Genomic DNA, 27,672 nt, shown 5'->3' on the forward strand with positions numbered 1-27,672 from the left:
TGTGTCTCACTGTGCACACAACGTACATGGTCTAATCATTTGATGCCATGTTAGCTACTGTATACTAGCTAATGTTTGCGAACAGTATGCCTTATTGAACGAACCTCTGTTTACATTTGAGTTGGTTTCAATAGGTGAAGGTGTGTGTAAATGCATCACTTGTACATGAGACTCTTGGTTTTTGCAGGAAGTTGGACTGGACACACAGGAAGCGGGCCCCCTCAGAGAACCGGAGAAATGGCAGCTGAAAGTTCTCAGACCATGCAGCACCTCTTACAGGAGAAGGTGGGCATCTGTCTTGTTGGTGGTCTTGTTAGTAGTCTTGTTAGTAGTCTTGTTGGTAGTCTTGTGGTGGTCTTGTGATTGTGTAACCGCTATATAAAATACCAATGTGGAAGTGCACCCAAGCCTTTGTTCCCCCAGTGAAAATAGAAGTTTGTCTCTGCTTTATATTTATGCAGTCCTTTCCCTGTTTGCCTTGTACTACCAAAAATGTTGAATAACTCTCCAAACAGAAGACTAACAAAATCAAATAAAATGTTATTTGTCACATGCTTTGTAAACAACAGGTGTAGACTATCAGTAAAATGCAGAGAGGAAAATGGAAAAATTATAGAAAGATAACAAGGAATAAATACACAATGAGTAATGATAACTTGGCTATATACACAGGTCGATGTGCTGGGGTCGAGTCAATGTGTTGGGGTACGAGGTAATTGAAGTAGATATGTACATATAGATAGGGGTAAAGTGACTAGGCAACAGGATATGGGGGGGGGGGGGGGGGGGTCAATGCAGATAATCCAGGTAGCGATTTGGTTAACTATTTAGCAGAGTTATGGCTTGGGGGTGGCTTGGGGGTAGAAGCTGTTCAGGGTCCTGTTGGTTCCAGACTTGGTGCATCTTTATCACTTGCCGTACTGTAGCAGGGAGAACAGTCTATGACTTTGGTGGCTGGAGTCTTTTTAGGGCCTTCCTCTGACACCGCCTGGTATAGAGGTCCAGGATGGCAGGGAGTTCACTGGGGCGGATGCACTACCCTCTGTAACGCAGTTGCTATACCAAGCGGTGATGTAGCCAGTCAAGATGCTCGCAATGGTGCAGCTGTAGAACTTTTTGAGGATCTGAGGGCCCATGACAAATCTTTTTAGCCTCCTGAGGGGGAAGGCGTTGTCATGCCTTCTTCACGACCGTGTTGGTGTGTGGACCATGTTAATTCCTTAGCGATGTGGACACTGAGGAACTTGAAGCGCTTGACCCACTCTACTACAACCATGTCGATGTGGATGGGGGCATGCTCAGTCCTCCATTTCTTGTAGCCCACGATCAGCTACTTTGTCTTGCTGACGTTGAGGGAAAGGTTGTTGTCCTAACACCACACAGCCAGGTCACTGGCCTCATCCCTATAGGCTGATGTGTTGTTACCTTCCCTTACCACCAGTGCAGGATCTAGTTGCAGAGGGAGGTGTTCAATCCCAGGGTCCTGAGCTTAGTGATAAGTTTTGAGGGCACTATGGTGTAGTCATTCTCACATAGGTGTTCCTCTTATCCAGGTGGGAGAGGGCAGTGTGGAGGGCAGTAGAGATTGCGTCATCTGTGGATCTGTTGGGGCGGTATGCAAATTGGAGTGGGCCCAGGGTGTCTGGGATGATGGTGTTGATGTGAGCCATGACCAGCCTTTCAAAACATTTCATGGCTACAGATGTGTCCTACGAGGTGATAGTCATTTAGACAGGTTGACTTCGCGTTTTTGGGAACAGGGACTATGGTGGTCAGTTTGAAACATGTAGCTATAACAGACAGGGTCAGGGAGAGGTTGAAAATGTCAGTGAAGACACTTGCCAGCTGATCAGCGCATGCCCTGAGTACATGTCCTGGTAATCCATCTGACCCGCTAACCTGTTTTATAAATATATATATACATTTTTTTAGGGGGTAGATCAGCTTTAATATTGCCAATAGATTGTGGCTTCTGTCAATGTAATTGTCTGCATCATTTCCAAAACCCAATATATATTTTTTATAAATATATATTTTATTTTAAATATATATATTTGTAACATATTTTCCTTTTTTATTATTATCCCGTAACCCTGCCCTAATTGGAGTAAACTAATGAACAACAATACTTAGGCTTCTACTTCCAGGTAACATGTTTAAATGTCTTACTCATATCGGCTACGGAGAGCGAGATCACACAGTCTTTCTGAACAGCTGGTGCTCTCATGCATGGTTCAGTGTTGCTTGCTTTCGAACTGAGCATAGAAGGCATTTAGCTCGTCTGGTAGGCTAGCGTCACTGGGCAGCTCACAGCTGGGTTTCTCTTTGTAATCTGTGATAGTTTGCAAGCCCTGCCACATCTGACCGGCGTAGTAGGATTCAATCTTAGTCCTGTATTGGCGCTTTGCCTGTTTGATGGCTCGTCGGAGGTTGTAGAGGGATTTCTTGTAAATATCCAGATTAGTGTTCCACTCCTTGAAAGCGGCAACTCTAGCCTTTAGCTTATTAGATTTTTAATGTGTTTATGGATCCCCATTAGCTTTTGCAGAAGCAGTAGCTAGTCTTCCTGGGGTCCACAAAAAATGACAAGTACCAAAACACCGATACACTGATAGACAAGGAAAGTCACACATATTTAAAAATACAACGATATACAAACAATGCAACTAAAAAGGAATACAAACAATTCATCTAAAAAATGATGTGTGAGTCTGTGTGTGCATTCACAGACCCCGCCGTTCCATGAGTTGTTTTTTAATCCGTTTTTTAAAAGGTAATTTTGCTGTTGGCTTGAGTAATTGGAGATGCAAGGGAGTTCCATAAGATTATGGCTCTGTATAAAACTGTATTGCCGTGAATTCGTTTTGGACTTGGGGACTGTGAAAAGACCCCTGATGGCATTTCTTGTGGGGTGTCTGAGCTAAATGTTATTTGATTGATGAGAGAGATCGAATGAGAATGGCAAGAATCGTGCAACAAGCAGGCCACAAACAGACAAATAACGGCACAGTACAGCAGTGGTGTGCCGAACGGCCTCTCGGAACGCACAACTCATCGATTCTTGTCACGGATGGGCTATTGCAGCAAACGACCACATTGGGTTCCACTCATATCAGCTAAAAACAAATGGCTACAGTAAGCATGCAATCACCAACACTGGACAATTGAGGAATGGAAAAGCATTGCCTGGTCTGAAGAATCCCGGTCGCTGTTGCAACATGCTGATGGCAGAGTCAGAATTTGGCATAAGCAGCATAAGTCCATGGACCCATCCTGCCTGGTTGCGGTTAGTGGTGGAAAAAGTAACCAATTGTCATACTTGAGTAAAGTAAAGATAACTTAAAAGAAAATGACTCAAGTAAAAGTGAAAGTCACCCAGCAAAATACTACATGAGTAAAAGTCTAAAAGTATTTTGTTTTAAATATACTTAAGTATATTATTTATACAAAAGTAAATGTAATCACTAAAATATACTTAAGTATCAAAAGTAAAAGTATAAATAATTTCAAATTCCTTATATTATTAAGCAACCCAGACTGCATGATTTTCTTATTAAAAAAAAAAAAGTATGGATCAACAGGGGCACAGTTCAACAGTCAGACATAATTTACAAACTAAGCATTTGTGTTTAGTGAGTCTGCCAGATCAGAGGCAGTAGGGATGACCAGGGATGTTATTAGACAATTTTCCTGTCCTGCTAAGCATTCAAAATGTAACGAGTACTTTTGGATGTCAGGAGTAAAAAGTACATTATTTTCTTTTGGAATGTAGTGGAGTAAAAGTAAAGTTATCAAAAATATAAATAGTAAAGTAAAGTACAGATACTTAAGTAGTACTTTAAAGTATTTTTACTTAAGTACTTTACACCACTGGTGGCAGTGGTGTACCATTGTCCAATCTGCAGTAACCGCATGAGGCCATTGCATCAGCATAGACCAACATCCCTGTGGAACGTTTCCGATGTCCATGCCCCGAAGAATGCAAGCTGTTCTGGAGGCAAAGGGTGATCCAACCCAGTGCTAGATGGTTGTACCTAATAAACTGGCTGGTGAGTGTATATTATCCATGTCCTTGTTCAGCCAAGACTCAGAGAAACATAGAATATTACAGTTCTTCAGGTCCCGTTGATAGGATAGTCTCGAATGGAGTTCATCCAGTTGGTTCTCGCCAAAAGAACAAGGGAAATTGTGGTATATTTGTTGGCCGACGTAATCACGTTAGGAGGCTACCGTACCTGCCTCTTTTTCGCTGCTGCTTCCTCTTTCGAGTCCCGGGGATTAGGGCCTGATCTGGAGTAAGCAGAATGTCCAGAGCTGCTGACTTGTTAAAGTAGAAGTCTTCATCCAAATCGGTCATAGGAAATTATGGTGGAGACATTAACTTCTATGGGCTAGGTGGGACACAGCCACTGAAATATCAGGGCGTCAAATTCAAAAACAACAAAATGTCATAATTCAACTTTCTCAAACATACAACTATTTTACACCATTTTAAAGATACACTTCTCCTTGATGTAACCACATTGTCCGATTTCAAAAAGGCTTTACAGCGAAAGCAAAACATTAGATTATGTTAGGAGAGTACATAGACAAAAATAATCACACAGCCATTTTCCAAGCAAGGACATGTGTCAATAAAACCCAAAACACAGCTAAATGAAGCACTAACCTTTGACGATCTTCATCAGATGACACTCCTAGGACATTATGTTACACAATACATGTATGTTTTGTTCGATAAAGTTCATATTTATATCCAAAAACAGCCTTTTACATTGGCGCATAATGTTCAGAAAATGTATTCCCACCAAAACTTCTGATGAATGTGCACATCAATTTACAAAAATACTCATCATAAACATTGACAAAATATGTAACAATTATTTAAAGAATTATAGCTAGACTACCCCTGGATGCAACCGCTGTGTCAGATTTTAAAATAGCTTTACGGAGAAAGCACATTTTTCAATATTCTGAGTACATAGCTCAGCCATCACGATGAGCTATACAGACACCCGCCAAGTTCGGGGCAACCTAAACTCAGAATTAGTATTAGAAATATTGTCTTACCTTTGCTGATCTTCGTCAGAATGCACTCCCAGGACTGCTACTTCCACAAGAAATGTTGTTTTTGTTCAAAATAATCCATATTTATGTCCAAATACCTCAGTTTTGTTCGTGCGTACAGATCACTTATCCAAAGGCGTAACGCGCGAGCGCGGAACCAGAGACGAAAAGTCAAAATGTTCCATTACCGTACTTAGAAGCATGTCAAACGCTGTTTAAAGTCAATCTTTATGGTATTTTTAACATAAAATTGTGATAATATTCCAACCGGACAATAGCGTATTCATTCAAGGAGAAAAAGAAGGAACAGCGTGCTCGCGTGACCGCGCATATCCAATCCCTTTGTTGCCAGGCAGTCCACTCAGAAACTGAGCTCCTATTATCTGCCCAGTAACAGGAGAATGCTCAAACCACTTTCTGAAGGCTTTAGACAGCCAATGGAAGCCTTAGGAAGTGCAACGTAACCCCACGGATACTGTAGTTTCGAAAGGGACTAGAAAGAAGAACTACAATTCTCACATCCTCCACTTCCTGGTTGACTTTTTCTCAGGTTTTTGCCTTCCATATGAGTTCTGTTATACTCACAGACACCATTCAAACAGTTTTAGAAACCTCAGAGTGTTTTCTATCCAAATCTACTAATAATATGCATATTCTAGTTTCTGGGCCAGAGTAGTAACCTGTTTAACCTCTCTGGGGCATGTGGGACGAACTCGTCCCACCTACGTAACAGCCACTGAAATCCAGTGGCGCGATTTTTGAATCGTTAGAAATACTATTACTTCAATTTCTCAAACATATGACTATTTTACAGCTATTTAAAGACAAGAATCTCGTTAATCTAACCCCACTGTCCGATTTCAAAAAGGCTTTACAACGAAAGCAAAACATTAGATTATGTCAGCAGAGTGCCCAGCCAGAAAAAATCAGACACCCATTTTTCAAGCTAGCATATAATGTCACATAAACCCAAACCACAGCTAAATGCAGCACTAACCTTTGATGATCTTCATCAGATGACACACCTAGGACATTGTGTTATACAATACATGCATGTCTGTTCAATCAAGTTCATATTTATATCAAAAACCAGCTTTTTACATTAGCATGTGACGTTCAGAAAAAGCATAACCCCCGCAAACTTCCGGGGAATTTACTAACAGTTTGCTAAATTACTCACGATAAACGTTCACAAAAAGCATAACAATTATTTTAAGAATTATAGATACATTACTCCTCTATGCACTCGATATGTCCGATTTTAAAATAGCTTTTCGGATGAAGCACATTTTGCAATAATCTAAGTACATAGCCCGGCATTACAGGGCTAGCTATTTAGATACCCACCCAGGTCAGCCTCCACCAAAATCACATTTCCTATAAGAAAAATGTTCTTACCTTGCTTGTTCTTCATCAGAATACACTGCCAGGACTTCTACTTCAATAACAAATGTAGGTTTGGTCCCAAATAATCCATCGTTATATCCAAACAGCGACGTTTTGTTCGTGAGTTCTAGACACTATCAGAATGCTTCTTCACGGTCCCGCGCATGGCGCATTGGCGTGTCAAAAATGTCTAAATATTCCATTACCGTACTTCGAAGCATGTCAACCGCTGTTTAAAACCAATTGTTATGCCATTTAACTCGTAGATAAGTGATAATATTCCGACCGGGAGTATGCATTGAGCCTAAACAGCCGAATAAAATTTCTCCTCAGGAGCGACTCGTGCACGCGCCTCATTCAAAGGTCCTCGGAGCAGCCACTTACAAAAGGTGATAATGTGTTTCAGCCTGAGGCTCCCTCGTAAACCTTCAGTTATTTCCCGGGCTCTGAGAGCCTATCGGAGCCCTGGGAATTGTCACGTTACAGCTAAGATCCTTACTTTTCAATAAAAAGATGCAAGACGCACGACTCCTTGTCAGACAGGGTACTTCCTGCTTGAAACCTTGTCAGGTTTTTGCTTGCCATAGGAGTTCTGTTATACTCACAGACACCATTCAAACAGTTTTAGAAAGTTCAGAGTGTTTTCTATCCAAACCTGAACAATAATATGCATATTCTAGCTTCTGAGTTGGTGTAGGAGGCAGTTAAAAATGGGAACATATTTTTTCCAAAATTCTCAATACTGCCCCCTATCCTCAAAAGGTTAAATTGGGTACGTTTTTCATCCGGCCGTGAAAATACTGCCCCCTAGCCCAGACAGGTTAAGTAAAATAAAAAGTTAAGCAGGTTACCCACTAGCCACTATTTTTCTTCCCTGTGCTCTGGTTAGGAGGAGAGGCTGCTGCGGCTGGGAGACGAGATCAGCAGGCTGGCTGTGTTTGAGAGTGAGTCCCAGAGGAAGGACAGGGTGATTGCAGGGCTGAGGGACGAGGTGTCAGCTCTGAGACACCAGCTGACCCAGAGCCAGCAGACCGACCAGGAGATCAAACACAGGCTGCTCAGTCTGGAGAGGGACATCAATGACAAGAGGGAGCAGATCGAAAGGATGAAGGAGCAGGTACAGTGCCTTCAGAAGGTATTCATACCCCTTGACTTATTCCACATTTTGCTGTGTTACAGCCTGAATTCAAAATGGATCAAATATCTTTTTTCTCACCCATCTACACCCAATACTCCATAATGAAAAAGTGAAAGCATGTTTTTAGACATTTTTGCAAATTTATTAAAAATGAAATACAGAAATATCTTATTTACATAAGTATTCACACCCCTGAGTCAATGCTTTGTAGAAGCACCTTTGGCAGCAATTGCAGCTTTCTGGCTAAGTCTCGAAGAGCATTCCACACCTGGATTGTGCAATGTTTTCTCATTATTCTTTTCAATTTTCTTCAAGGTCTGTGAAATTGATTGTTGATTATTGCTAGACAACCATTTTCATGTCTTGCAATATTTTCAAGTAGATTTAAGTAAAAACTGTAACTCGGCCAGTGAGGAACATTCACTGTCTTCTTGGTAAGCAACTCCAATGTAGATTTGGCCTTGTGTTTTAGGTTATTGTCCTGCTGAAGTGTGAATTAATCTCCCGGTGTCTGGTGGAAAGCAGACTGATCCAGGTTTTCCTTTAGGATTTTGCCTGTGTTTAGCTCCATTCCGTTTCTTTTTTATCCTGAAAAACTCCCCAGTCCTTAACGATTAGCATACCCATAACATTATGCAGCCACCACTATGCTTGAAAATTAGTAATATGTTGTATTGGATTTGCCCCAAACATAACACTTTGTATTCAGGACAAAAGTTAATTGCTTTGCCAAATATTTTGCAGTATTACTTTAGTGCCTTGTTGCAAACAGGATGCATATTTTTGGAATATTTTTATTGTGAACAGGCTTCCTTCTTTTCACTTTGTCAATTAGGTTAGTATTGTGGAGTAACTACAATGTTGTGGATCCTGAGGATGGATCATCCTTCTCCTATCACAGCCATTAAACTCTTTACATTTACATTTACATTTTAGTCATTTAGCAGACGCCCTTATCCAGAGCGACTTACAGTAGTGAATGCATACATTTCATTTCATACATTATTTTTCTGTGCTGGCCCCCCATGGGAATCGAACCCACAACCCTGGTGTTGCAAACACCATGCTCTACCAACTGAGCTACAGGGAAGGCTGTAGGCTTTCTTTCCTCTCTGGCAACTGAGTTAGGAAGGACACCTGTATCTTTGTAATTTCAACCAAACAATTCAATGTAATGATGTTGAATCAATGTGGAAAACTGATTGGATTTGAAAAAAGTTATCAACGTAAAATAGATTCATATTTTCTTCAGCCCAACTTTTAACATAAATCCAATGACATGGTGAAATGTTTTGTTGATTTGACATTGAATTCACGTTAATTGACAACTCAACCAAATGTAAATCAAATCTAGACTAAAAATAAATGTTGTCTGTGCCCAGTAGGTCAAAGGAATGAGACTTTCATGTTTCCTGTCTCAGTTGGATTTCTTTGATTGGGATGTCTTTGAGCTGGGATGAATTTAATTAAATTAGGAAATTCCTAACTGACCCCAACCCTGCTGTTTACCTGCATTCTCTCTCTTCAGCTCTTACTGGCACTCAGTGAATACTTATTAAAGTTCCCAATATCTGAATAAATATGAGTTTTTCCTAATTCTAGGGAGATTTTAACCCACTTAACCCCAAGATTTCTTTGTAAAGCCCTAGTTATGTTCTTGCTTTGACAAAGTCATTTCTGAAGATGATTATTTATTGATGATTAGTGATTCATTTCTGTCTGTCCCTCATTTTAAAGTCAACCCTGTTACGTGAACCAAACTATCATTTTAATATGGTGAAACTATTCCTTTTAAAATATTTTTTCAAACGAAACATTGAACATCAATGTTTTCATAGTGTAGACACAGTTGAGCTGGTTCTACTCTATTTGGCAATTTTCTGGTGTTTTGTGGTGGAAAACTGAACATGTCGAGCATCACACGTCAACCATGTTACCATAGATAGAACGGCTAGAAATGTTTTAACAATAAATGTAAAAAAGTGACAAGCTTGCATTCAATTGCCCCTGTTGCACACAACAAGCTTCCATTCCCCCTGTCACAAGGGGATTCATGGCTGATTTAAGATGAATACCTCAACCCTGTTACTGTCACGACTTCCGCCGAAGTCGGCCCCTCTCCTTGTTCGTTCGGCGGTCGACGTCACCGGCTTACTAGTCATCACCGATCCATGTTTCGCTTTCGTTTTGTTTTGTCTTGATTACACACACCTGGTTTCAATTCCCTTATTATGTTCCTTATTTAACCCTCTGGCCTGCCTTTCTGTTTTGTCCGTGATTGTTAGTTCTCAGTGGTTGTTGGAGGTGTTCTCCTCACTGTATTGTTTCTTGTTGGAGATTTTGCTTGTGTTTATGAGTAAACTAGACTGTTTCGCTCAAACCTGTGTCCTGCGCCTGGCTCCGCTACGTCTCCAAACCCAGTTTATCACAGTTACTGTCAACCCTGTTACTGTCAACCCTGTTACTTTAATGGCATTACTATAGCCATTTTTTACACCTTGAGATGGGAGAATGTGTTCTTTATGAAGTTGAACATGTGCTCTTCGTAACAGAATGTTAAAAGGAGGTGAAATGAATAGTTTATTTTGACCAAGTTACACTACCCAAAATATACTCTATTCGTGGAACGATCCAGTAACAGCAAGGACAATGCCGTGGAAGGCTATCTCCATTTTAACGGGAGCACCACCCAACAGTATATTCACGTCTGGATATTGCATCAGCATCACTCATTCATCAAGTGGCTAATTTGAACTGAAAATAAAAGGGAATTCAATATTAGTTCAACAGAATTGTGCATTGTACTGAATATCAACCTATTGAGTAGGCCTAAACTAACATCGCGTAATTTTTTTCGTTACCTACATTCTCTCTCTTCAGTTCTTCCACCTCCTTCTCACTGACACTCAGTCTGGCCTCCAAAGCTGTGGTAACAGAAACTTTAATTGAGTTAAACCGCTCATGTTGTGAGGACTTTGACTGGGACCGGAAGGCTTGTGTCAGTTCAAAAATAATATAGGATTATTGTATCAATGTCCTCTTTTTATTAGCTGTGTTCCCACTCTCACTGGTTGTCGCTCTGGCCTGAAATAACAGTTCATTCAACAGCCTAAACTATCAATATGCTTATTACTATTGGTATCTCTTAACAAACTTAGAAGTGCAATTTACATACATTTTTTCTTTCACATTGATCATAATGGGATATTTTCTGACATTACCTGCATTTTCTCTCTCTAGGTTGTCTACTTTGTGTTTTTTTGGCATTGCAATTCAGTCTTCTGTTCCACCACGAGGGCTCCCATGTTGTGCACCATGTCTCTCAGATCCTTCAGCTCAGTCTAGATGTCAGGGGGGGTGGTAGGCTGGCCGCTCGTCTGTTTGTAGGTAGTATCCGTAGCTTCAGTCTTTCGAGCTCGCAATCTCGACCTCAATGGCCCTGCTCTCGCGCCCATCGCTGTGACCATGTTGAGTGATGTCCTTCTCTATGACCCTTCCACTCTCTCCCTGAGCCAATGTCCCAGACAGACGGACAGTATCCTGGTATCTGAATTAGAGAGATTTGTGTCATTTTCTGTCGAAGTCTCACTTTAAAAATCTCTCTCTGTCTCGAGGAAATAACATTCCTTTTGCAGTTTATTTTCAAACTCTGTACCCGCCGCAACACCAGACAATGTCACATGATTTTTTTTGTTTCTGGGAGTGTCTTAAAGTGCCATTCTAAAATAGTTTTCCCTCAATGTTATCATTGAGGTATAGAGAGTTTGTAATAGTGACTGTCTGTTTGATTATAACCTATACTTTGTTAAGATGGTAGAGCTGCAGAGGGGCTCCAGTGAGGTGTTTAGGAATTCTGTCACCGAGCGAGACCTAAAGATCTCCAACCTAAGAGGTCAGATGGAGAGACTGAAGAGGGAAAGCAGCACTGCCTCAGGTGTGTGTGTGTGTGTGTGTGTGTGTGTGCGTGCGTGTGCGCTTGTGGCATGTGCATGCCTGTGTGCCCATGGATTTCAGTGTCAGTCTGACTAAGTGGTATCCATTTAGGTCTGGTAAGAAGCTTACAGAGAGACCTGAGTTCGAGGGAGAAGCAGGCTCTGAAACTGGCGTCTGAGGTGGACAGACTCCGGCAGGACATCCGACACAAGGACATCCAACTGGGGGCTACTGCCACCAAGGTCTCCATTGTTTTTGAGTATATTTCTCAGAATCTAGTCATATAATCAGTTCTTTCTGTCCAGATTCTTAATTTTCATTTGACTTTAAAGTAATTAAATGTAATAACTTTTATAGACAAAAATTATTTTAAGACTTTACTAAGGCTGAATGATATCCATGTCCTTTGAGAATGATTGCAGAGATGATTTAGTGTCGAAACCAGAATCTTTTGTGAGGCCCAATTACTTGAACTGAGAAATACTGTGCTGTAGCTGTGCAGGTGTTGCTGTTCTATCTGCCATATTTAAGCCACAGACATTCATGAGCCTCAAGGTTTCCTGTCAACCACTTTTTCTATCAACCACTTGCCCTTTGTAGCTCATTTCAGCTTTTCTCTCTCCTCTCTGTCTTTCTGACCCCCCCAGTTCTCCAAAATGAGCAAGAAGCACCAGGAGGAGTTACTCAACCATGAAAATGAGGTGATGACACTGAAGAAGGTAGCTATCCATTTCTCTGACCATGTTTGACTCTTCAAAGTAAGTAGATAAAGAATGCATACCTCCCTGTTTCACTCCGTCTCCTCCCTACTGAACACGATCCGGATTCTCTCATGTTACCTGCAGAGCATTGAGAGGCTGGAGGTTACTTTGAGGGATAAGCAGAGGCTCCTGGAGCACCAAACAACAGACAGGGACTTGCTAAAAAACAGACTGGAGAAGACGATTGGGGTTAGAACTTCATGTCATGGTTTTATGTTTAGGAAAATGACGGCATCGTGGCTGGAATAGGATTTTGAGGGTTCTGTCTTCTAGAAGAAGCCTCTATTGTTCTATTTTGAACTCTTTTTTATTCAAGTGTATAGAAATGTGATGCTTTTACAGAGGCAAATTCTAACGTGAGATTAGAGTCTCAGAGTTTCACATTCAGTATATGATGTTGATGCGTCAGTGTGAAATTTGAGTTATGCATACATGTCTCACGTGAGGATTTGTCCCTTTTCGAGTAACCTTGATTGTACACATATAACATATTATTGGGAGGATATGATGTAGTTAGATCTAGCGGGATAGTTTTTGTGAAATTTGAATACAGTGCAGTTCCAAAGCTCTAGGTTGACTCGTATGATGGTGTGCTCCAGGAGCAAGCCTCTATGATCGCGGAGTCTGAGGTAGAGAGGCACACACAACAAAAGAAGAGCAAAGCCGAGCTAGATCTGGTGCAGGCACAGGTAAGTTCAAAGAATTCTAGTGCCTCTCTAATTATAGTTCCAGATAATTATGCAAATCAATTTAAATATCTTTCCTCGTAGAAATTAAAATGTGACTTCATGAGTATGATTGACTTAAACTGAAATGGCAAGAAGTGAGGGAGTAAAATACTGTTTTTTTTGTCTCAGATTGAGCACCTTCGTAACCAGCTCCTGATGATGTTACCCACTGAACCCTCTGACTCCACTTCCCATGATGCCTTGTCAGACCAGCAGGTTACTGGGACCTCTTCGTTGACAGTATAGAAAAGAGACTGATAAATAACATAAAAGTATATCAATGTCCCAGAGAGCTACGTATTGTGAAGGTTTGCAGGGTTAGAGTACATTGCAATTCAGTCAAGGAAGTAAACTGGAATTCGAATTCCATTTTTTTTCTCATTGAAAAGCATTGGGTTGGGCCATGATGGTTTGCGATGACCAAAAACGTGGGGAAACAGATCCGCAATTTACTTGGGGTGTTAAACGGCTATGCTAGCCAAAGGAATGTGGTCATCCATACTTGAACCACTGCCTGTGACCTTTGCTCCTTGTAGGTATTAGAGCAGGTGGCAGAGCTGCTAGGAGAGCGAGAGAGCCTGATGAGTAAAATAGAGGAGCTGGAAGGACAACTGAAGGAGCTCATGACTGAACAGGAGGGGGCAGCAGAGAACACAGAGAGACTGAAGAGTGGGCTGGAGATCTGTCAGGTATTCACTCCCTCACGTTTGCATAGTCCTACACTTGGATATGCTGTCATACAGTGTGTATCTGTCAATTATAAGATGCTCCAATCCAAAGTGGCATACACATGAGGGTAAATGCAACACGTAGCCTACAATGTGACACAAATCAACTCTCAACCAGACAGTCAAGAAACGTGTCTGTCTCAAGTGTTCCCCTAGTAAATTGAGATGCTGCTTTGATACTTTCACCCAAACATCCTAAATACCACACACATACACACTTGACCAAACAAGATACAGCTGGTATGTCTATTTTCCGCTCACTCAGAGACCATTACAGGAGGCATGCTCGGCAAATGCACTGGAGAAGGCCATGACCTCACTACAGGAGGAGAGTGTGTCTCCAGCTCTGGCCTGGGTCAAGGCTTCAGTCCTCTCCATAATGGCTACCCAGCTCCCACTGCTTCAGAGTGCCACCCAGGCACTACTGGAAGCTGGGATAGATGCTTCACATCCCACTGAAGGTGATTTAAATCTAGCTGTTTACATTTTGTTTAGCTGTTGTATTTGTACTTCTTTAAGTAGTAAATTATGTATTTATGTGGTAAAGCAGTGTTCCAGTGTTCCTGGAAAGTCGCAGGACAAGTCATGAAAAACACTGTAGTAATGGAATAATGCAAAGTCGTTTCCCTATCTTAAATGAAGAGATATGTATTAAAGGGTGCGCTAACTAACACACACACACACACACATGGGTACTAGGGGACTGGAGTAATACTATGGTCCATATATGGGTTAAAATCACAAAGGGGTCCATATGATCTAATATCCTTTTGTATCCCCACAGGAGTCCTGAGTGGCATCAGAACCCTGGTCAATGAGCATCAGGGATACAAAGTGGAGCTTCAGCATCTGAAGGTAGGTAGAATTGGTGCCCTGTCACTTTGCTCTGCACTGACTCAAAAATGTTGGTGAATGTTCTGCTCTGTAAGCCACATACACAGAACTGGAGTAGATGTTCAAATAAGAAAATGCAGTAAGAATAGACATCAGGCCCTGTATACACAAAGCATCTCAGAGCTCTGGGATCATGATATCCCTGTATGTATTATCTTACATGTCTTCTTAAAAGGCACAACTGATCTTATATCAGCACTCCTACTCTGTTTGAAAATAGGCCCAGAACCCTTATACAAATGGGATAATCATTGATGTATTTGTAACCCAATGGAAGATCACTCTCACTATCAATACACTTCCTGTGAGTTTGAGTGGTAGGTTTTCCTATCTAAGGCCTCATTTGCTCATCAGTGGTTTTAATGTGATGAATAGAGAGATTGCACATATGATGTGGTTGATAGGGTTGTTTAGTTGTCATAGGGTCACTGTGTCTTTTCTGGGGTGCAGTCAGACCTGGAGGAGCTCCAGGAGAGAGAAGCAAAGTCCAGAGAGTTGCAGGAGCTTCTGAGCGTTACCAGAGAGGAGCTGGGGCAGCAGAGACAGCAGGTTGGCTCCCACACACACATGCATGCTTGCGGGCACTCACGCACACTTATACACACTCACACGCACTCCATATCTATTAACAACTGATATAAAAATGCTTGTACATGACTGGGAAAGTGGATTCAATAGCAATGCTTTGTTGACATCCACGAAAAGACGCACATCTTTATGTCCCCTTACTTCCATTGTAGATGACTGTGGCACAGCATGAAGAAGAGGCCAGGAAGAAGGAGTTGGAAGAGCTAAAGGGGGAGTTGGAGGCACTCAGACAAGCCCAGGTGAGGGGGCTAGGTGCTGGGATGGTTTTGACCAATTTCTCCTAGTCCAGGTCCTTCGAGAACACTGTGGATGCTGGTTCCATCAGTCTGTTTGTTTTGTAATTCAGTGTGTTATTAAACTGTCAAAGGATTCACCCTTAAAGCAGTCAAGTAACACAACAACTAGCCGGTGATAAAGCTACATAAAGATGCATCTACAAGGAGAACACCTGAAACTGATAACTAGCATACACAGTGGTCCACCAGGAAACAGACGTTACAATCCACCGACTCTCTACGTGTTTCTCTCGCTTCCCAGACTAAACTGCAGCAGGAGGCACAGACCCAGGAGGCCGAGTGGTGCACCAGGCTGGAGGAGGCGGGCAGGAGGGAGGAGGAGTGGCAGGATAAGGTGAAGGAGGTCTTGGAGGAGGAGAAGGAGCGCTACGGGGTCTGGGAGGCCGAGTACAGGGAGCAGGTGCGGCAGCACGCACACACCATCGTGGCCCTGGAGCAGCGCTGGGTCCAGAGCAGACAGAGAGCCCAGGAGGTGGAGGAGGAGAGGGACGCACTGATTGGACAGCTGAGAGGTGAGTGGGGTGGGGGGGGGTTCAAAGGAGTGGACTGTCTGGCTGTCTGGCCGTCTGGTTGGTCTTGTTCTTCTAGGAGGACCCTGGAAGCCTGGGGAAAAAACATTGGCATCTGGATACAGGGCATCTATGTGCTTTAACAACAAATAATTGGGCAACTTTTGCACCAAAAAATGTCTGAGTGAGGGAAATGCTGTAAATTAAGAGGACTGTATTTTGAAAGATGAGACGTTGAGGATTATAATAAATACCTTTTTATGTCCTACAAGCAAGCCAAACACCCGTGTCCAAATGTGCACTTCACATTTCCACATCATAAAACTCATGTCAGATACAGCGTCAACGTTTATGATCACTATGTTTTGATGTACAGTTACAAGATGACATGGACTCATACCCTGGGTTGTTCTGAACAGAATGTGCCTATTTTTGTGTATTGTAAAGAAAATGTGCCACTGAACTCGCACGAACGCACAAATGAATCCTTTCTATGCGCACCAAAATTAAGATCTGTTTCTCTGAATTGCCCTGTGAAAGTCTAGAACTGTAAGATTGTGTTTTATAACTTAGCTAGGGATGTTGACAATAGAACAAGCTTGATGCCCACATGACGCAGACTGAGATTTATAATGGTCTGTTTTAGGATTGTGTAAACAACAACAGTAATTGTGTGATGGCAGGGTTGTGTTCCAAATGAAACAACTACCAGTGTACTGATATTTCAGACTCTTCTATGAGTCATAAAAGTGCATTGAAATTGCTTAGGAACTGTGCACACTTTGGAGAGGTGTGTGGCCACTTGGAGACGCTAGTTAGTCCTCTCACTCAAACCCATAGTGGTTTTTTTTGTCTTACGTTGCACCTACCCCACATTTTCCAGAAATACTTGTATTTTCAGATTTCGTTATCAACAAATGCGGCTTATAGTGCAGTAAGTGTAAAATGCACATAAAATCACCAGTGTAATGTTTGGATTCAGTCATGTGTTAGGTGAATTGTTGTGTCCTCACCTTTTGGTCTAATAATTTTCCCATAATCTCCAAACTGTTCCCTTTCAATTGCTACCATGGTTATGCATATGCATATGCTTTTCATATTTCTTCTGAAATAAACATTTCAATTTAGCCCTATCCATATATAGTGCCTTCAGAAAGTATTCACACCACTTGACATTTTCACATTTTGTTGTATTACAGCTGAGATTTTGTGTCACTGACCTACACAATACCCCATAGTGTCAAAGTGGAATTATGTTTTTAGAAATGTTTACAAATTAATAAAAATGTAAAGCTAATAAGTAGTCAACCACTTTTTTTTGCCAAGCCTAAATAAGAGTAAAAGCACGCTTAACAAGTCACATTATAAGCTACATGGACTCACTCTGTGTGCAATAATAGTGTTAAATATATATATTTTTATTATACAAAAATTATGCAGATATTGAATGTTCCTTTGAGCATGGTGAAGTTATTAATTACACTTTGGATGGTGTATCAATACACCCAGTCACTACAAAGATGCAGGCGTCCTTCCTAACTAAGTTGCCATAGAGGAAGGAAACCACTCAGGGATTTCACCGTGAGGCCAATGGTGACTTTAAAACAGTTACAGAGTTTAATGGCTGTGATAGGAGAAAACTGTTACTCCACCATTCTTAGCTAAATCACAGAGTGAAAAGAAGGAAGTCTGTACAGAATAAAACATTTTCCAAAAATGCATCCTGTTTGCACGAAAGCACTAAAGTAAAACTGCAAAAAATGTGGCAAAGAAATGAACTTCATGTCCTGAATACAAAGTGTTATGTTTGGGGCAAATACAACACATCACTGAGTACCACTCTTCATATTTTCAAGCATGGTGTTGGCTGCATCATGTTATGGTTATGCTTGTCATCGGCAAGGACTAGGGAGTTTTGGGGGATAAAAAGAAATGGAATAGAGCTAAGCAACAGGCAAAATCCTATTGGAAACCTGGTTCAGTCTGCTTTCCCTCAGACACTGGGATACAAATTCATCTTTCAGTAGGACAATAACCTTAAACACAAGACCAAATATACACTCAATATACAAAGAATAAGGTGCAAATATTTTACAATCCAGGTGGGCAAAGCTCTTAGAGACTTACCCAGAAAGACTCACAGCTGTAATCGCTACCAAACATGCTTCTACAATGTATTGTAGGGAGGTGAATATTTATGTACATTTCTGTATTAAATTTTCAATAAATTTGCTACAATTTCTAAAAACATTTGTTCACTCTATCATTATGGTTTATTGTGTGTAGATGGGTGAGAAAATAATACATTGAATCAAATTTGAATTCAGGCTGTAACATAACAAAATGTGGAATAAGTCAAGTGGTATGAATACTTTCTGAAGGCACTGTTGGTCAGTTCCCACAAGTCTAAAGTAAACAGCAATGGACACAGTAGTGTGCTTAATGCAAGGTAGTGCCATTTTATGTCACTAGATGACAGTCACGTGTAATGCAACGCTAAAGAGCAATGCTAGAAGCACATGTTTTCCTCAATTACATTACACTTTGCAGTGAAATGCCAGAGAATGTATTATCAATGCATAGTTACACTTGGTGTGACTGGGTGTGAAATAAACTCAGTAACACCTTACTTATTCAAAATGTAATGCAAATAACTTTTATTTCCTGTGAGGGAGCTACATGTGTGGTGACGAATTGATACATTAAAGACACATACAGTGGTGTGTATTCATGGATGCCAAGGGAAGCCAGGCTTCCCCAAATATTTGACCAATACTTTTTTTAAATAATAATTTCTCTTTTGTCTCTGTGTTTAATAATTTTCTTTCAATTAATGTATCTCACCGGAAAGCATCCAAGCGAGCGAAACAGTGCCCCTTTGTCTCTGTATGTGTAGACCATCTATCTGATTCTATCTGGTCCAAAAGAGCATTACATTGTTGCTGCCTGTAGCATTGAATGCAGGGGAAGCCAGCGAGCATTTGGCCAATCAGCGTTGAGCTAAACTGAGTGAGCTCAAGTGTGAAGGGTCCTGGCACACCAAAAAAAGTGTCAAGGGAAGCCAGTTTGGATTTGGCTTCACTCCTATCAAATCACATTGAGAGCATACGTCACTGACAAAAACAACTTGAATTGTTGCATCTCGTTGTGTTGTTGTCCTCCATTGGCTAGCTAGCTTGCAAAAATTGTCCCTTTCCTAAGTTAAATGGATGGAGATAGGGATTTGGACATAATTCTCCGTACTGGCCAATGAGTATAACAGTGATTCTGATCCAACCATTAATTCATACATTGTGCTCCTGGCCTGAGAGAATGGACGTTCAATATGTAGCTAGATGTACAGTAGAAGGCTAATGTTGCCCATGAAAGGAAGGATCGGATCCTTCTTTTAAATTTTTGCCCAAAATGACATACCCAAATCTAACTGCCTGTAGCTCAGGACCTGAAGCAAGGATATGCATATTCTTGATACCATTTGAAAGGAAACACTTTGAAGTTTGTGGAAATGTGAAATTAATGTAGGAGAATATAACACATTAGATCTGGTAAAAGATAATACAAACAAAAAACATGCAGTTTTTTCCCATTTTGTTATCATCTTTGAAATGCAAGAGAAAGGCCAAAATGTTATATTCCAGGTTAGGCACAATTTGGCCACTAGATGGAAGCAGTGTATGTGCAAAGTTTTAGACTGATTCAATGAACCACTGCATTTCTGTTCAAAATGTTGTATCAAGACTGCCCAAATGTGCCTAATTAGTTTATTAATACATTTTCAAGTTCATAGCTGTGCACTCTCCTAAAACAATAGCATGGTATTATTTCACTGAAATAGCTACTGTAAATTGGTCGGGTGCAGTTAGATTAACAAGAATTTAAGCTTTCTGCCCATATCAGATGTGTCTATGTCCTGGGAAATGTTCTTGTTACTTACAACCTCATGCTAATCACATTAGCCAACATTAGCTCAACCGTCCCGTGTGGGGGACCGATCCCGTAGAGGTTTTAAGCTATTTTTAGCGAGGTAGCCTAGGACAACAAAAAAAGAGAAATAGACCGTTTCATCAACATGAAAGAGAGGAGGAAGACATTGGTGAGTCAACATGTTTTATCTACTTGCACGCACACAGACGGTAGCCACATCCTATTTAGCTTAAGTTGATTGGACTAAATTGTTTTGGTATCTTTTAGTTGCCACTGTACTAGAATAAGCATAGGTGATTTGATGATGTTGAAATATTGAAGTTGAAATGGTGCTGGAATAGTGAAGTCAGGTGTTGCCTAGAGCACCAAACCACCCTACAACATTAAAAGCTATGATGTATTCTATAAAGCAGCTATAAAATGCTTGGGGGATTGATTGGTGTACATTAAACTTCCTCAATTTCTGTAGAAAGAACAGGCATTGTTGAAACTTTGAGTGAATTTGTTCATCGCTTCTTTTGAAGAAGAGCTTGTTGTTGATGATGATTCCTAGGTGTTTGTAGTCTTCCCCTTGTTTAATGATGTGTCCGTTAACCTCCAGCGCTGGGATGGTAGGTTGGTCTCTTCTAAAGTCAATGACCAGGTCTTTGGTTTTGGTTGCATTGAGGTCCAGGTAGTTCTGGTTACACTACAGTGAAAACCTGTCGATTTCAGCCTGGAGGTGCCCCTCTGGATTGCCTGTCTATTATTACTGTGTCATCAAGGTACTTAATGAACGTAATCTCTGGGTGCAAGCTCCTACAGTCGTCTGTGTACAGGGTGAATAACACCGGCAAGATGACAGAGCCTTGTGGGGATCCTGTACAGATGGTTCTGGAAGGGCTGAAGTGAACATTGAATCTGACCAGCTGGTGTCTATTTTTCAGGAAAGACCCAGAGAATCTGATACTTAAATACTTACAGGGTGCAGATATAATGCTTTATAACTTGTTTTAACCATGTATGAGCCTTTATAATGTCTTCTAACTCTCCACAGCGTTGGAGGGGAATCTGGAGAGTAGTAGGCCTGTGATGAGTACCAGTCCCCTGGAGACACAGACTAAACAAGCCTCAGAGGTAGCAGCCCTGGAGGGTAATATCACTTCACTCAGGTAAAGAGGGTTTGTTGGATTTTATTTCAACTTATTAGATGGCCTCAGTATTGATGAGACTAAGTAGTGGAAACATTCCCCAATAGGCACAGACTATTACTCACATTTAACTAGAGGGACCTTTCCACATTTTATCGTAAATCTGATGCAATACATCAACAGTTTTGATTGTAAATCATAATGTATGCAACCTCCAAATGTTTTAATGTAAGGTTATTCACCTTAGATGCTGTCTCTGTGTATTCACACCATGGTATTTCTTGCCATCTTGCACAAAGGAGTGACGTCATCACTCAGCAAACATCCCCATGCTCACACTGTGCTTTCCTCATGAATAATTCATGAGGCCAGAAATATATGCATGAGTCATGACTAATGACTCTGATATATATGATCCATATAGGGATCAGTCTGTGAAACTACCCTCTTGTCTCAAACCAAGCGGAGGATTACTTCTGAAGGCCCAGGCACTGATTCCTAAATGTAATCTGAGGTCTTCTTATCCCATCCCATGTGTGCCACTGCATTCCAGTTAAAGATAAGCCTATGAGAGTCCCTGGTGTCCTTTTCTGAACACACAGTATAGTACAGCTACAGTGCAGCATGTGTCTTTTAAATCTTAGATTAATGATCATGCAGACTTGTTTTTTACAGCTAATTTAGGTGGTCATATTACCACAGTTACCAGAAGTCCCCACAAGAATAGTAAACTAACAAACTTTTGACCAACTGGGGACTTTTTGTTAGTTCCCACAAGGTCAAATGCTATTTCTAGGGGTTTAGGGTTAAGGTTAGAATTAGTGTTAGGTTAAGGGTTAGGAGCTAGGGTTAGTTTTAGGGTTAGGAGCTAGGGTTAGGGTTAGGGTTAAGGTTAGGTTTTCAGGTTAGGGTTAGGCTACGGGTTAGGTTTAGGGTTAGGGTTAAGGTTAGGTTTTCAGGTTAGGGTTAGGCTACGGGTTAGGGTTCAGCTTAGGTTTAGGGTTAGGGTTAGGGTTAAGGTTAGGTTTTCAGGTTAGGGTTAGGCTACGGGTTAGGTTTAGGGTTAGGGTTAAGGTTAGGTTTTCAGGTTAGGGTTAGGCTATGGGTTATGGTTCGGTTTAGGTTTAAGGTTAGGTTTTCAGGTTAGGGTTAGGCTACAGGTTAGGGTACGGGTTAGGTTTAGGGTTAGGGTTAGGGACTGCGTGTGTGAGCGTGCGGGTGCATGTGCATATGTCCTGTAGTGAAGCTGTGGAATTATGAGTAAGTGGATTAATCAGGCTAAACATGGTCAAACATTCTACTGAGGAAGCCCCAGTTTGGGGTCAAAACGTGTGCAGATTTACTTTTTGTTCAACCATTCCATATTTCTTGTAGCACTAAAATATCTCCTCTTGTTTTCCTTGTTCTCATCTCTCCAGGGCAGACTTGGCCCAGTCTCAGCTGGAAACATGTAACCAGGGTGACCTCATCGTGGCTTTGAGTCGTGACCTGGCTGCAGCCAATGCCAGGATAACAGACATGACAGGTGCAATCTCACATGTTGATCCATCCCTTCAGTATATTATGGTTTTCTCATTTATTACATACTGCTGAAATAATGGCAGTATGTAAATGATACAATGATACAAAGAATATTGAAAGCAAGGTGTGGTTTCTTAGTTAATTAAGCAATGAAGATCCCATCATGCTTAGGGTCATGTATAAAAATGCTGGGCTGGCCATTATATTGGCTGCCATGGCTATGCCCCCATAGAATGACAATGCCCCCATCCACTGGGCACAAGTGGTCACAGAATTATTTGATGAGCATAAAAACAATGTAAACCAAATGCCATGGCTGCCTCAGTCACCAGATCTCAACCCAATTGAACACTTATGGGAGATTCTGAGCGGCACCTGAGACATTGTTTTTCACCATCAACAAAACACCAAATTATGTTCTGTCTCGTGGTGGCCCAACGCTCTATTAAGACACTTTATGTTGGTGTTTCCTTTATTTTGGCAGTTACCTGGATATGTCAGATCACATTCAGAAGAAGCACATTTTTGTCTGATAACATAGCAATCTCGCATTGTGTGCGCTTGTGTGTGTGTGTGTGTGTGTGTGTGTGTGTGTGTGTGTGTGTGTGCGTGTGCATGTGTGTGAATGCTTAACTGTGTATTCTGCAGGGGAGCTCAGTGAGCAGCAGAAACTACAGTTGGAGCAGCTTAAGGCTCTGGTTGTGGATCAGAGGGTCCAACTGAGCACTCTCACTCAGAAGCTAATGCTGATGTCACAACTCGTGGAGCAGAAAGGGGAGGAGCTTGAGAAAGTGAGGGATGAATTGAGGTAGGCCTGGGGTAGGTGCGGGGGGAGACATTTAAAGCTGAGGAGTGCGGTTACCAATCCCCATCGGTTACATTGGATTTGTAATGTGGAATCCTCAAATGTAATATCATATGTGTACAAATGTGAAGTACCAATACATTTAAACTCTCTCATGGTTTCTCTCCGCGATATAATGAAATTTTAGCAAAAAAGAAATATTTACCTTGAAATGGCATAAGTACAAAGTAATGTAGTATCTATATTAGGGTCATTACAATAGCAAGCAGCCAGCCAGCATGTAGTGAAGGGCTGATGCGTTGTGTCCTATCGTATATTTTATGATTTGATTTGATCTAATGTGTTGTGTCCTGCCAGGCTTTGTCAGGTGGACCTGGAGAAGAGTCTCAGGGCAGAGAGAGAGATGAAGGAACAGAGGACACACCCAGAGCAGACCCAGCCTGTCCACTACTCTGTTGTTCCCTGCATACCACCACACACAAAGGCGAGTGGAATAACATAAAGGCCCATATTCACAAAGAGTCTCAGAGTAGGAGTGCTGATTTAGGATCAGTTTTGCCTTTTAGATTATAATGAGTGAACCCAAGGGGGAACCTGATCCTTGTACTCCCTCATCTGAGACGCTTTAGGAATACAGGACCAGTGGTGTACACCTCTGGTTCTCGAGGGCCGCCGTGTCTCCTGGCTTTTGGTGAACTGGTTGATTTAGATTTAGACCAGGGACACCAGGTGTTTGTAGCCTGGTCCCAGATGTGTATGTGCTGTCTCATCGACTCATACAGTGGTTATCATGCCAGACAACAACCATAGGAGTTGACTATGCTATAAAGGACAAACATATCTGGGACCAGGCTAAGAGGATTGCACTCTCCAGCCGCATTGATCAACTGAAGGCAAGAGAGGAATCAAATGAAGCACGAAGCACACAACAATATGGAAAAAATCTGCAGCATCATAGGTTCACCACACATACACTTGAATACGTTACTGAAAAAAAGAGGTCTGATATTTAGCTGTCTGGTTCAGTAAACGCTGGAGGGTGCCTCTGTTTCCTCAGAGAAAAGCCAGTTTGAACAGGTTCTGCTGATAATGATCTTGTGCTGTGGTGCCACGCCTCTAACTCAGTACAATCAACACTCAGAGGAAGAGACCATCTCCTATTCCCCCTCCTATCAGGACACTGGAGAAGCAGGAGATACATTATATGACATTGTGCATCACTATGTTTAATGGCATGTGCCTCGCATCCTAACAACACACTTGCATGTAAAGCAGCACCTTGTCGTAAACCATAACAACAGTACAGTACAACATGACACGACTCCTCTGTATTCCCCAGGGCGCTCATTTATCTGCTGTTTGTCTCTCTAAATGGAAAATAGAGGGCCTCAACAGCTTCGTACTGCCCAGACATGATTTAGGCTTGTGTTTGTTACACAAACTGTATTTGTGTGTGTGTGTGTGTGTGTGTGTGTGTGTGTGTGTGTGTGTGTGTGTGTGTGTGTGTGTGTGTGTGTGTGTGTGTGTGTGTGTGTGTGTGTGTGTGTGTGTGTGTGTGTGTGTGTGTGTCACTCAATCACTCACTCACTTCTACAACATAGCCATTCAGACTCTTGTTTTAGTACTCGTGTTATAGTCAATAGGCCCACTACAGTGTAGTGAGGATCGGGAACATTGCATTGTGTCAGTAGGTGATGCATTCGAACTTGCTGACTCACACAACAGACCACAATGACAGGCGTTGTGTCCCTGAGTGCGTTTCATACGATCAGCCACAGATCTGCAGTCAAGGACACTTGGCTGGAAAGGAGCTCAAGTCAACATCCACCGAGTCATTGAACTCAATGGAGGTGCATTTCTATGCATTTTTGACAAGTCAATATAATTTCCTTCGATGACACTCATAGCAACACAAAGAAATCACACGTCATAGTCTAGTAACAGCTTGGATCTTTTCATAAAGCACAGCCAAAAAGAATCTCAACCTGCAAGATGCCAGCAGTCAAATGATTTGCGCATTAACAGAAGTGCCATTGGTTGATATGAGTCCAAAACACAAATCTGAAACCTTAATTGTATAAAGGAATATTAGTGGATGTATAGCCATGATAACAGAGAATGGAGAATGAAATATAATAGATTAAAATATAAATTGACATTTTTCTAAATTAATAATTTGTTAGTGAGATGTGTTCACGACCCATGTATGAATCGCTTTATCTAAAAGCTAGTGATCAGTTGTAACAGGGTGTAGATGTGTGTCATATCTTTGGGGTCATAGAAGGACACCTCCCTACTGTCATAGTCAATTCAAATCAAATTTTATTGGTCACATACAGATGGTTAGCAGATGTTATTGCGAGTGTAGCGAAATGCTTGTGCTCCTACAATGGCAAGAGAAAGTATGTGAACCCTTTGGAATTTCCTGGACTTCTGCATAAATGGGTCATAAAATTTGATCTGATCATCTAATTCACAACAATAGACAAACAGTCTGCTTAAACTAATAACACACAAACAATTATACGTTTTTCTGTCGTTATTGAACACACCGTGTAAACATTCACAGTGCAGGGTGGAAAAAGTATGTGAACCCCTGGATTTAATAACTGGTTGACCCTCCTTTGGCAGCAATAACCTCATCCAAACGTTTTCTGTAGTTGCGGATCAGACCTGCACGACGGTCAGGAGGAATTTTGGACCATTCCTCTTTACAAAACTGTTTCAGTTCAGCAACATTCTTGGGGTGTCTGGTGTGCACTGCTCTCTTGAGGTCATGCCACAGCATCTCAATCGAGGTCAGGTCTCTGACTGGGCCACTCCAGAAGGTGTATTTTCGTTTGTTGAAGCCATTCAGTTGTTGATTTAATCATGTGTTTTGGGTCATTGTCCTGACATCGGCATCACCCAACTTCTGTTGAGCTTCAATTGGCGGACAGATAGCCTTACATTCTCCTGCAAAATGTCTTGATAAACTTGGGAATTCATTTTTCTGTTGATGATAGCTAGCTGTCCAGGCCCTGAGGCAGCAAAGCAGCTCCAAACCATGATGCTCCCTTCACCATACTTTACAGTTGGGATGAGGTTTTGATGTTGGTGTGCTGTGCCTTTTTTTCTACACACATAGTGTTGTGTGTTCCTTCCAAACAACTCAACTTTAGTTTCATCTGTCCACAGAATATTTTGCCAGTAGCACTGTCGAACATCCAGATGCTCTTTTGCGAACTTCAGACGTGCAGCAATGTTTTTTTTGGACAGCAGTGGCTTCTTCCGTGGTGTCCACCCATGAACACCATTCTTGTTTAGTGTTTTACGTATCATAGACTCGTCAACAGAGATGTTAGCATGTCCCAGAGATTTCTATGTCTTTAGCTGACACTCTAGGATTCTTCTTAACCTCATTGAGCATTCTGCACTGTGCTCTTGCAGTCATCTTTGCAGGACAGCCACTCCTAGGGAGTGTAGCAACAGTGCTAAACTTTCTCCATTTATAGACAATTTGTCTTACCGTGGACTGGTGAACATCAAGGCTTTTAGAGATACTTTTGTAACCCTTTCCAGCTTTATGCAAGTCAACAATTCTTAATCTTGGGTCTTATGAGATCTCTTTTGTTCGAGGCATGGTTCACATCAGGAAATGCCTCTTGTGAATAGCAAACTCAAATTTTGCGAGTGGTTTTTATAGGGCAGGGCAGCTCTAACCAACATCTCCAATCTCATCTCAATGATTGTACTCCAGGTTAGCTGACTCCTGACTCCAGTTAGCTTTTGGAGAAGTCATTAGCCTAGGGGTTCACATACTTTTTCCAACCTACACTGTGAATGTTTAAATTATATATTCAATATAGACAAGAAAAATACAAGAATTTGTGTTATTAGTTTGTCTGTTGTTGTGACTTAGATGAAGATCAGATCCAATTTTATGACCAATTTATGCAGAAATCCCGATATATCCTAAGGGTTCACATACTTTTTCTTGCCACTTTAGTTTCTGACAGTGCAGCAATATCTAACAAGTAATATCTAGCAATTCCACAACAGATACCTAATACACACAAATCTAAGTAAAGGAATGGAATAAGAATATATAAATATAAATATATGGATGAGCAATGACAGAGCGGCATCGGCTATGATACAATATATAGTATAGAATACAGTATATACATGAGTAATGCAAGATATGTAAACATTATAAAAATGGCATTATTAAAGTGACTAGTGTTCCATTTATTAAAGTGGCCAGTGATTTCAAGTTTGTATG

The 27,672-nt window shown here is 41.3% G+C and overlaps 1 protein-coding gene across 1 annotated transcript in view; it reads left to right on the top strand.

The window, feature by feature from the left end:
• The window catches only part of fhad1 (forkhead-associated (FHA) phosphopeptide binding domain 1), a 43,245-nt gene that overhangs the window by 2,229 nt on the left and 13,344 nt on the right, over window positions 1-27,672 (top strand). Inside the window, exons 4-21 of the mRNA XM_029719692.1 lie at window positions 188-285; window positions 7,343-7,570; window positions 11,402-11,525; window positions 11,636-11,766; window positions 12,172-12,243; window positions 12,370-12,474; window positions 12,885-12,974; window positions 13,143-13,229; window positions 13,550-13,702; window positions 14,007-14,202; window positions 14,526-14,596; window positions 15,086-15,184; window positions 15,376-15,462; window positions 15,761-16,031; window positions 20,989-21,103; window positions 22,501-22,607; window positions 23,252-23,411; window positions 23,766-23,892. Coding sequence (XP_029575552.1) covers window positions 188-285; window positions 7,343-7,570; window positions 11,402-11,525; window positions 11,636-11,766; window positions 12,172-12,243; window positions 12,370-12,474; window positions 12,885-12,974; window positions 13,143-13,229; window positions 13,550-13,702; window positions 14,007-14,202; window positions 14,526-14,596; window positions 15,086-15,184; window positions 15,376-15,462; window positions 15,761-16,031; window positions 20,989-21,103; window positions 22,501-22,607; window positions 23,252-23,411; window positions 23,766-23,892 — 2,321 coding nt within the window. The remainder of the gene's footprint in view (window positions 1-187; window positions 286-7,342; window positions 7,571-11,401; window positions 11,526-11,635; window positions 11,767-12,171; window positions 12,244-12,369; window positions 12,475-12,884; window positions 12,975-13,142; window positions 13,230-13,549; window positions 13,703-14,006; window positions 14,203-14,525; window positions 14,597-15,085; window positions 15,185-15,375; window positions 15,463-15,760; window positions 16,032-20,988; window positions 21,104-22,500; window positions 22,608-23,251; window positions 23,412-23,765; window positions 23,893-27,672) is intronic.

This window comes from Salmo trutta, chromosome 28 (assembly GCF_901001165.1).
Source record: "Salmo trutta chromosome 28, fSalTru1.1, whole genome shotgun sequence".
NCBI lineage: Eukaryota > Metazoa > Chordata > Actinopteri > Salmoniformes > Salmonidae > Salmo > Salmo trutta.